Source organism: Pagrus major, chromosome 1 (assembly GCF_040436345.1).
Source record: "Pagrus major chromosome 1, Pma_NU_1.0".
NCBI lineage: Eukaryota > Metazoa > Chordata > Actinopteri > Spariformes > Sparidae > Pagrus > Pagrus major.
In genome coordinates, this window is record NC_133215.1 from 34,804,121 (window position 1) to 34,816,182 (window position 12,062).

The following is a 12,062-nucleotide window of genomic DNA, read 5'->3' on the forward strand; positions in this document are numbered from 1 at the left end:
CCAAAGAGGAAGAAGAACGGCAACCACTTGCTCCAACTGTGGAAAGTGTGTCCGCAAGGACCACTCTGCTGTGGTTTGCACATCCTGCTGCACTTGAGCACACACACACACACACACACACACACACACACACACACAGAAACACACTGTTTAACGTTCTCTCTCTCTGACACACAAACACGCACATGCTGTTGTTGTTATGTTGTTCTCTAAAAAAACAACAACAAATGGGCATTTTTGGCCACTCACATGCAACATTGGAGTTTTGTCTTTTTTGGTATTTAAAGGGTTAAAATTCTGGAATTGATTAAAATTTTGGATTTCATGATCAGGAGTGATGCCAAATTAAAAAAATTAACCAGTGAAAGAAGCAAATATTTTCAGTATATAGTGTTTTGTAGAAGCAAACAGGAGGTGGCCATTTTTGGCCACGAACAAGCTGAGAGGGAGTTTTTTTGTTTTTCTGTCACTGCACAAAAAACTAATGAAGCATAAAAATCATTGTTACTGCTTATTGCTAACACACATTAAGCTGCAATGATGGTTAAAGAATAAATCAGGTAGCATGTATTATTTGGTAAAAACAATGTGATTTTATGCTTTTCTCCCTTTATAAATCATTAGCATTATGTGGTCTAACAGGCATTTAAAGGGTTAAAATTCTGAATTTGAATGAGATTTTGGTTTTCATGACCAGGACTGATGCAAATTTTAAAAAATCAAGTCAGTAAAAGTGGAATTTTCTTCATATATATATACATATATATATATATATATATATTAATTTTATAGCATTTTGGAAATGTAAACAGGAGGTGGCCATTTTTGGCCACGAACAAGCTGAGAGGGAGTTTTATCTACTTTGCCTTCCCTGCACAAAAATAACAATGCATAATAATCAGTGTTGTTGTTAATCAGTTACATATCTCAGACTGTGTTATTGATAATACAAGAAAAACCGGTAGCACTGAGAAGATAGGCAGTGGTCATTTTTGTGGTAGTTTTCCAACAAGCGCATTGTGCAAACTAATTGGCATTTGAGGGGTTAAAAAATTAAAAAGGAATGGATATTTTGTACTGGTGACAAGAACTGATATTGATTAAAAACTTTATGCAGTAAAAGCAGCAAAAAACACAAAAAATCTAAAAAATTACAGACTCAATCTGTTGGTGGCCATTTTTGGCCACGAACAAGCTGAGAGGGTAGTGATTTTGAACAAGGCCAGAGGGATATTCTGTAGTCATTACAACTACAACATTTATTAAAAATGAAACATAAGTTTTCCTTCGATGAAATGCTCGACACAGTAGTGTTGTAGACTTTACTTAAAGAGTCACCTTGTTCCAGTTATTGAAATGAGATGGCTGCGTTTCTCACACAGTAAAAATATCAGTGTGAACACGTCTTACTGATTAGAGTTAGGATCTGTTCAGTGTTATTGACGGGTGAGGGATATAAATGCAGCCTGTGATGAGGTTTATTTAAACTAAAGGCTGGGGGGAACACAGAGCTTCTTGTTTTACAGACTTTACAGTATCCTGTAAATCATCTGTTACAGTGGTGCTTCCCAAATTACAATGTTCTCTGTGCACTGTAGCTCTTGTCACCACTGTGGTAAATACAAATGTCAGGTCTGTAACAGTTTGTCAGATGTAATGTAGGCGCTAACTCAATACATATACATATATTAAAAACTTGCATGTTGAAGTAAACATGTATGTAACGCTGTGATCCTCCCCTCTCACTGAAGTTACATAGAGCAGACACAAGTGACAGAGACACCGTTCACCCTGTTACAACACACTGTACCATCAACATGACAGTGAAACTGTTATTTTAATGTCAGAAAGTTGCATCATGTTGCTTTCAGGGAAGTATTTATTTAGATGTTTTTAAATGTAAAGTACTGTGTCACCATGGTTATGAAAAGTGCTTTATAAATAAAGTTTGAATTAAATACAAGTTAAGATGTGTATCTCTAACTCTTCTCTCTGTGTAGATTCAGTGAACAGAGGACCAGAAGTCCAGTACACTGACATACAGATATGTGAAGACAGACGCCAGGTTGGTAACACAAATACACACCCTGACTAATGTTTAATAGAAATGATGATCCTGCTCCTAAGCAATGCTATTATTAGCATTGTTTGCTTAGTTATTCTCCCACAAAGTCAATTCAGTCATCCGCTCCTCCCTCCATGCTGATGTCAAAGTCAGGTGAAGTTTCCTGATCTACAAAACATTTCTGGAGCTTCACAGTAAAACATTCTCCTGAATGTAGACGGGAACCGTTTTAAGTCCCTTCAACATACTTTAATGGAGCTTCTTTCAACACTCAAAACAGGAGCTTTCGGGCTTTGGGAGGATTTCAGGGGCCTTGTTTTCTCTGTGTTATCTAATAGGGGCCCACTGTGACAGGTGTTGCTGCTCTTAGCCAAAGCACTTGAGAGTCCAACTCTAACTTTATGCTACTTAGTTTAGATAGTTTGACCATCAAGAAGACATCACGCTGAAGTCTCTGTTGTATCTTGTTCTTACACTGGAGCCACAGTTCCACACAGATCAGATGGCTGAGTTTCAGTCAAAAGAACTCACACCATTGCTCACTTCCTTGGCTTTTGTTTCTGCAGGGAGGACGTGGAACAGATTCATCAGGACCTGTTGACCGCTCCAATCTAACAACAATCTATGATCAACTGGAGTCTCATCGCATGGTTCACACAGACACTGCTGATCAAACAATGGACGACCTGCAAACGTGAGCAACTGAGTGATTCCAGGGTTGGGGTATATTACTGTGAAATATCAGGAGCCTAACTGTGCCGTGCTCTGATCATTAGTATTTTCTAGATGAGTATCACTGAGGGTTATTTGTTAGAAGGTCTTTCAAGTACTCTCTCATTAGTATCCACTTTATCAGTGTACATCATAGTCAGATCGGTTCACACTCTCAGGATTTGTGTTTGCATTTTGTCTATAGATGTCATTAACACTGAGGACACTGGGGACATGTCCCCACCACTTTTTGAAATGCATGATTTTGTCCCAATCACTTTTTAAAAGCAACATTTCTTAAAAACAATCTGAAGAATAGCCTGCACCAAGAAATGTTGATTAACAAATGGAAATATGAGCTGGTGCTTTCTGCAGTAGATGTGATAATGGCATTGTTCATCTGACACGGTGTTGAAGTGGCAGATGTGATGCATATACACTCTGTTACTAAGTCGTCAATGTTAGTGTGTTTCATGCTGTGTATTTTCTTATTGCCAGTTTAGTAGCAGCCTCGGCTCGGCCCTGTTATGCTTCTGTTTCCTTGCCCTTATTATCTACTCCGCCCTCACGCTGATCCTCACATCACATTGACCATCAACACATCTGCAGAAATAGATATCGATTCTGAATATTTGAAAGTTTCAATACTCATTTTCAACACTCATTACTCAAGTTCCAGCTGTACATCATCACTTTCTCTTATTTTTGATAGTAAGTTGACACACACACACACACACACACAGATACACACACAGACACACACATACACGCACACACTAGACTGAAAAAATAATGTTTCTAAGTGAAAGTGTGTGAAGTGTGAAACTGAATGTTTACTACAGTCCTTCTACGTTTCTCTGCCAAGAAAAGATCTTCTCATCATGTAATGGTCTTGTTATTTTCATCATTTTAAGTAAAAATCTTTATCTGCTCAATGTTGTGTCAGTTTTTCTTCATGGAATTGAAAGTTTTATCGAATATTAATATTTTTCGATGTATCTTTTGAACACAATGTGGCAGCTTTGAAATTGTCTTATCTTTTTCTTCCTTCCCAGTCCCTGCAAAGAGTGAGACAGAATTTTTGTGTGAGGTCGTACATTTGTGCAAGGATGTACATTGTTGCTTACTGTTGACCTACATGTTTACCAATTACTAGAATGTACACATTGTGTAACCTTGTCACATTGCTCCTTTTATAGACAGCACCTGTCTTTATTGCATGTTTGCGCTTTACTTACTCTTCTGAGTCAAAATGCGTTGGTCAATCAATCAGTCAATACTAGTGGCATGGTTCATCAAGGCCCAGGACATGAAGGCTCTGCAGCGGGTGACTCAAACCACCAGAACATCACTGGTACCATCTGCAGAGCATCAGTGACATCAGTGAAGTGACATGTCTGCACAGAGCCCAAAGATACTAAAAGACAACACCCACCCAGACACAGTCTGTTCACCCAAAGATACAGAAGTATCTGCTGCTGTACCACCAGACTACAGAGCAGCTTCTTTCTCCAGGCTGTGAGGCTGCTGAACTCATCATCAACACTCCACCATAAAAAATATATTTTCTTGTGTAGCATAAAGGGTAAACTATAAACTGCATTTTGTAAAAAAAAATTTAAAAAACTTGTAGACTTGCAATAAATGAGCCTTGAATCTCTTCTTGAAGAGGACTTGATTTTTTGCGTTCACATTACTTCATTACTGGTCCTTATATGATGACTGAATGCTGATTATTGTCCCACTGATCCCTTCCTTCTCTCAGTGATATGATGTCCTATGATATATCCTATTTTGTTTCACTAAGGGTAGGTTAAATTGTATTATCGTTAGCAATCAGTGGTCAATTATTACATGAAATCAACCAAAAATAGACTTTCACCATATAAATAGGAATTAGATTATAGGTAAATGGCCAACATGGAAAAAAGAAAACCTGACTGGAACATTAAGGGAAATATGCTGCTGGTAGACCATTAATGTCACTGTTTTAACAATCAAAAGCACATCTTTAAATCTTCATACAAGAAGCTGCTGAAGATTTAAAATGACAATCAAAAGTAAGAAATATCCTGAAATACTGCTCACTTTTTATTAAGTGTCTCTACTCTAAGTTTTCACAGATTTGTTTTGATTTAGACAGTTTAAATCTTCCATAGCGGCTGTCGATGGGAAGCTAGAAGATAAAAACACCCTCTCACAGACCACAGGAAGGGCATGGAAAGGCCAGCAACAGTACAATAACAGGAAATTACGCCTGTGGTCATAACTCAGCCACTCACTGAATGTTACACCCTCATCTAGGATGATAGTTTTTCATTATTCTCTTACCCATAAGCTCCATCAGTTCTACCTCTACTTCCCTCCTGCCCCCTAGTGGCTCTCCATGAGTACTACATCCATTCACTGGTGGGCTCAGAGATTACTTTTTTAACTTCTGGGATTAAAAAGTGGATTTCTCTTCACTCCTGTTTATCAACCTGACTGCAGCAGTGATCCATGGAGGTGACCTCCATTGTCGGGTGTTTATGTTCTGTAATGTTGACTGCTGACTGAAGCTGGAGGGGAAATGCACTTTACTTCATGAACGTAATGTTACAGAGATGAGAGGGGAAAAGAAGAGAGAACCAGAGTCTCTGCTGAGGGTTGAGTTCACTCAGAGGTTGACCTGAATTGAGCACACAGACACTCACACCCTTGGTGTGTGCTGTTGCTCACTAATGTTAGCTTACGGCTAATGCACAGTAAAGCATTCTGGCTATTTGTGGCAGATAAACACAGCTTGAGTCGCACAAATAAATGCAAGTGATCCTGTGGTTAAACTTGCTTCACTTGTAGTAAACACACGGTTAGACAACCATAAAACACTACTGGTAAAAAAACTATATGATGTGACTCAAGGCACAAATAATAAGGTAATGTTTGTCAAAGTAATGTCAAAGTTTTATTCGTGTTAAGTCTCATTTACCTTTTGGATTTCCCTGAGTTTGAATGTTGGGCTAATGTAAGAACACAACTCACCATTATATAGAACAAAGGTCTCGTTTTTAGACATTTTAATTCTGAATTCTGACATTCTGACATTCTATAATGTAGTGTGTTTGGGGATAGGTGGGTGGAGTTTCCCAGCATGCTTGACACAATGTGTTTGAGGCCATAAACTGAAGCAAACTGTGTTTAACTGTGTTCTAGATAATAATATTTAGTAATTAGTATTATTTTATGTTATGTTCTTGACAAATTTATTCTAATTCTAATAAACTATGGTTATTGTTGTGGTAAGTCATTTTTGCACCATAAGGTAATTCACTCACATGTTTAATCACTCCCCACCCGTGTGTGTCTTGAAAGAAAATGCAACAATGTCTGAATTTAAAAGAAATTTATGGCAGGATTAAGTATTGATCATTACAATTATATTCTGTGTCAAAGTGTGAGCTTGTCTGAGGCTGATCAGCAGAAGCAGATAATAAAAAAAATTAATAAAACAAAATGTGGCATGATAGTATTTTAAACTCTTTTACAAAAAACAACTTTTGCATTTCCTCCACACCTGGTCTACCTGCTTGAAGGTGAGTCTTAAACTAATGATGCACTTGTCTCAATTCCTGCAGTTACAGTACTGTCAAAGAATCACAGCTGACAAAGTGGATCTGCTAATTCACTTACAATCATGTTTCATTCACTATAACTTCACAAGAAAAGCCCTCTGTTATTTAGTCATTTAAAAGCTTTTATTATGAAGCAGCATCACAGGAACTGTTGTGTTTTCAGCAGCAGTAACTAAACATGACTCCTGAACCAGCTGAAAGTGAACACGATGAAACAGTAAAACACAGCAGATGTTTGAAAGAACAAACAGGACAAGAGAAAGTAAAGAGATTCAGTTAGAAGCTACAAAAGTACTGAGAGCTGAACACACTGACTTTTAGAAACATCTTTCTCTCAGGTTTCCTGCACAGATATAGGTTGAGTATCAATATTAGGGGGAGATGGGTGCTTGTTACGGGTGGGTTGCAGTCATGAGACGTCGCTGCAGGCCACTTGGAGGCAGGGCCGTAGTTGGCCCTACTCTGGAGCAGGTCCAGATCCAGTGTGGCTCAACTTAGCGCAGTAAAACTGGTGATGGAAACGCAAATCAGTACAGCTCAGTTTGACCTGGCGCGGCCAAAAGTGCTGATGAAAAAACAGCATGAGAAGGTCCAATCCTATATATCTGTAATATAAGCTTTTTTGTGCATCTAAACATGAAAAATGTTGTTACTTTCTTGCATCCAACTCTCGTTTTGTTTTTTTGTTTTGTTTTGCCTTCTGAATATAATTTTTACCCAGACTGAGTAATAAAATGTTTATGGTCTCTGTTTGTTGTATGGTTGTACAAACCAAAGTCTCCGTAGCTCAACTGGTAGACTGTGCTCCCCATGAACTGAGGTTGAGCCCTTACAGCAGCAGCATGGGGTTGATACTAAGCCAGGGCCCTTTGCTGTATGTCATATACTGTCTTCGAAAGGCAAAAGCCAAAACAATAATCCTAAAAACAAAAAGTAATTGACAAAATGAACCTTTGATCAGTGGCTGCACTAGCTGAAAGATCAAGATATTTCAGTAAAAAGCAAAAGTGTCAACCTAATGGCAGCTCAAGGGGAAACGCCAAGAGCCAATGGTCAAAGGAACAGTTCACCCTAAAATGTAAATTCATTATCTACTCACACCCACACCAACAGCAAAACAGCATTGCAGCATTCCCCTGAACAACTGAAGTAGCTGGGGACTACACCAGATGAATTTCATTACTACATTTATTGACAATGAGTGTAACAGTCCATATAATAGTGGTTAAGACATTTCTCTCTGGTCCACAGTGTTACAGGAATTGTAAGGGGGGCAACAAGGTCAAAGTCTATAGGATTCATCCTCTGTGGACCATGGATGTCTGTATAACAGTTCATTGCACATAGTTGCTGAGACATTTCGCCTGGTGCTGGTCCAACAAACTGACTTTTTCATTCCCATGTCGCGAGCATGGATAAAAACTCTATGCAACTGACAACTTCCAAACACTCTTAATATGAATTGAATCAGATTATATTCATCATATTCTTCATATTATCATTAATGTTCTTATATGCTCAAAATCATAATCATCTATAATGGTCAGAATCCTCCACTGGGGCAACGTCCTTTCTTTTTAAATGTCATCTCTTAAAATTACCAAATTTACCACTGAAGGGGCATTTCAGCTCGTCTCTCACATACCCACAACAGGACGTGAGCACAGCCCTCCCTACTCCATGACCAAATCGGCTGTGTAAAGATTCCAGCGTAGAAGCTGTTAAAAGCTGCACATCTCTGAGTTGTCACGGAGTGAAATGATGAGTGTCCGTATTGCCAGTGCCTACAACCACAGTAATTCAGATACCAGGGAAAGACAGAGAGAATATGTAAGTCAAAAACCAGAAAATGTGTCATTCATTGTACACCTATAAGAATATTGATGAGGTTGTTTTAGTGTGAAATCCTGGTTGATTCACTAATATCGGTGCTAAGAGACATATATGACTCTAAACAATGTTTTAGATGTAGAAAGTAACTATTCACTCATCAGTTAATGAATACTCTAATAGGGTGTTTTGATGGTGTTGTGTGTTTGATTTGATTTACATACGTGTTGCTCATGTACATCTGTATTTTCACATGGGACATGGGAAAGCTTGAAATGTTATTCTTTAACACTCACGCGGTCCCAAGTGGTCTTTCGTCAGTCCATCTCCAGGTACTTTGGGTGGATGACTGACTCAAACCAATCCAAAACTTCAAATGAGCTCCAAGCGTATTCAGAAACACCTTAGGGGGGAAAAAACTCATTCTATCACTTCATGTTCACACACACACATGGATTTGAATTGAAAACACACATAACCTCACCATCTCTTCTCTGCTGTTAATGATCACCAGGTCTGCTCCATGGTTTAAACAAGCCTGTCTGCTGTAACCCCATGTGCTCCTTGTTGGAGACAACAAGTAACAACTGCAACCAAACAGTTTCCATCCACCAGGGCATGTTCCTGAGGAAACACACGGGTCACCTCATGGAATATGTGACAGAATGAAAAAATGTAGCAGTACAGCAAGAGTCCTGTGAATGCAACACACCAAGGAAGGATGAAAAAACAAAAAGCCAGCTTTAATGACGTAAAACTGAAATCCAAAGAACAAATGCTGGCAGGCAACAAAAACAGAAGAAGCAGGGAAAATCCAAAAGATGGAGAGCAGTAAAAAAAAAAAATGAAATAAACTGACAACAAGACAGAAAGGCAGAGGGAACAAAAGCAGGAACACTGAAGAGACTCGAGGAGGAAATGCACTGACAGCTGACAGAGAGAAAAACACCAACTAAACACACAGGGACTCATTAACTAATGACACACAGGTGAACACAGAAATCAAACCGGTAAACAATTCTTTTAACAATTCACAAATGTAATTCTTTTCAATGTGTACTTTATTGTATCAAGCTGTCCTCAATTAAATGCCTTCTTTTGTCACGTTGTTTTAATTTCTTATTTTCATAAAAGCCCTTCTAGGGACTGGTGTTACAGAATAGCATCTGCTATGAACACTGTGATACTTGCAGTGGACAGCTACTTCATTTTGTCTAAGTATATCTGTCCCTATCTAAATCATAAATAAATATATTAATGTGACAAATTCATGAAACTGCGCACTAAGCTCTCGGTAGAAGGCCATGTGATGCACTTCCTCATTTTGTTTAAATTGTGATTAAATAAAAATCCTGTAACACCTTATGCTAAAGAGTTATCATCCATATTGGGCTGAGCCAGACACACAGGTTTTTTGTTCTTAAGTGATTTTAGATAAAGTGATAAATCAAAATGGAGCATTTGAAGTATTTCAGCTTTAATAATTTGCCTGCTATGCCTTCCTCAAACTGTAAGACCCCATCAAATATAATCTTCATTTCGTCGTCCTGCTGTATGAGGTGAATCCTCACCCATATTCTCCTTCACTTTGTTTAGCTCAAGTAAAGTACTGCTGAAACTGGTCTGAAGCCGTTCTCTCTCATCGGTCAGGTTCTGATATCTGACCAGGAGCTGTTGTTTCTCTGCTGTGTGATTGGCCAGGTCTCTGGACAGCTGATTAAAGTCTCTGTTATCTGAAAAAGGAGAGAAAAAAGAGCAGACATGCCTAAAGTGTTTCTCAGTCTAAGCTGCTCACCCATCTTCCTCTTTCTGTTCTCCCTTCCACCTTAATTCTCTGTGAATACTCACATAGAACACCAACTCCCACAAGTGCGGTCAGCAGGAGGAAACACAGCAGCCCCAGACAAACTGTAGCCACTCTTAAAGGTAACCAGCTTTCAGTTTCTTCTCTGGCCACAGCATCCATTCTCACAGGCTTGGTTTCTGCAGGTGTGCAGTGTTGATGAGTCAGAACACTGATCCTTCCTCATCAGAACTGTTACATAATAATTGTACATGCATTCTATGTCACTATGTATATATATATATATATATATATATATATATATATATATATATATATATATATATATATATATATATATATATATATATATATATACATATATATGTATTTATATATTTATATCTATAACATGTTTTTTATTAACATGTTGTTGGCTATGTTATTGGCTCAGTTAAAAAAAAAGAAAATGCTGGATAAAACTGCAACAATCTGATGATTTTTCTCACAGTTTATCAAAAGGCTGAGTGACGTCTTGAGATTGCTTGTTTTGGTGTCTGACAAACAATCCATGTGTAGTTAAGAAGACAAATACAGTTCTCAGTTGAGGTTCATCATTTAGAATCTGGAACTAGACTATATTTATCTTTGCTTAAACAATTCTAAATTGAATCATCAAAAAGTTTAAACTCTAATAACCTGAAGTCTTTTTTTGATTGACAATCAGCTCCACTCAACCAATTCCACACTGAAAGAAAGTCATTAAAAACTGTCCCTGAGAGGAATGTTTCCACATGTTTTTTTAGTGCTGCGATGCATTTGTGTTTTCCTGTCCACAGGCTGGTTCAGAAATGTTTCAGTACAAGAAAACATCCCAAATATTTACAATAGTGAGCGTTTCCATCTTGTGTTTTCATTAGTTCTTTCAGACTGCTGCTGGTTTCAAAGCTACAGCAGCTACATAAAAGTTCATGGTACAACACTGTTGGTATAACTTCAACTACTACTGTACTGGTATTAGACAGGCTCACCTGTGGCCTCTGGTCCATGGTGTTTTCTCTTGTAGTCACCAAGCTCCTCTAAGTTGATGTATATCTGTTCTTCTGGCTCCATCAGGGCTGCTCCTTCAGTCTGTTAATAACCTGAACGTATGTGTATCAGTCAGTCTGTCTGATGGAGTGAAGCAAAAAGATAATTACACTGAGGTTTCTGTTCCTCATTGGGTATATCTGTAACAATATGTAACGTCTTCACAAGTGTAGCCTATTATGTATTCTTTTTCCTGACTACCTTTACCAAATCCACACTACTTTAAACTTCTACACTAGGTGAAAAAAAATCATTTCTCTAGTCAAGTGTGAGATCCAGGGCCTTTCCAGGTTTCTTTTAGCTGCTCTGACTTCTTCCCATCACCCAAGTTTATACTTGAACTGGTAATACTATATTTATGAAACATGTCTGCCGTTTATCTGTTACCTGTGTATCTGCAGGCTGTGTAGAAGCGTGTAGAATACCTTTTGCTCAGTGTATGCTGGGATAGACTTCTAACAAGCCTCCTGTGCCTCTGAACAGAATAATGGACGGATACAAACCTCTGGATCACATTTATGTGCAATAATCACTTAAATAAACATACATGTTTCATATACTAATCTAAAGTACTCATCCTCTCAAAAATGTGTTGCTTCCTGTCACTTTGCTTTGATGTTTCTGTGCAGAATGATGTCAGTGCCGTTTGTTTTCATGTTGATCTGTTGAAGAGGGAGCGTTTCTCCTTTCTCTGTCTCCCTTAAATCTCGGTATCGTACGTATGAGCAGGATTTTATGACATCACAACTAGTTTGGAGTCAATCGTACTTCAAAGAGAAAATCTTCATATCAGGTAAAACATTCATCCACTCTAGTTTTATATATGTACATATGTTTAGTGGTCCTTAATGGCCTTAAGATAATTGAATGATGAATATACTAATGTTAGCGGTGTAAGTAATACAAAGCAGTGTGCATGTGTTGTGTGTCATGTGATTTAACAGTTAATTATTGGGTAATAAAAACAGATAAT

The 12,062-nt window shown here is 38.1% G+C and overlaps 1 protein-coding gene and 1 long non-coding RNA gene across 2 annotated transcripts; one reads left to right on the forward strand and one right to left on the reverse strand.

Annotated features, from left to right (window-relative positions):
• The first annotated feature begins 1,998 nt into the window (after positions 1-1,998).
• On the forward strand, positions 1,999-3,370 carry LOC140999114 (uncharacterized). The gene is made up of 2 exons (XR_012179490.1): positions 1,999-2,065; positions 2,632-3,370. It is a non-coding gene; the product is annotated as an uncharacterized lncRNA (long non-coding RNA).
• A 5,139-nt stretch (positions 3,371-8,509) lies between these two features.
• On the reverse strand, positions 8,510-11,113 carry LOC141002603 (C-type lectin domain family 6 member A-like). The gene is made up of 5 exons (XM_073473999.1): positions 11,032-11,113; positions 10,066-10,200; positions 9,789-9,950; positions 8,702-8,841; positions 8,510-8,620 (listed from the first exon to the last, which is right to left on the reverse strand). Exons 1-5 carry the CDS (start codon positions 11,111-11,113, stop codon positions 8,510-8,512), a joined length of 630 nt encoding a protein of 209 aa, XP_073330100.1.
• Between the last annotated feature and the right edge of the window lie 949 nt (positions 11,114-12,062).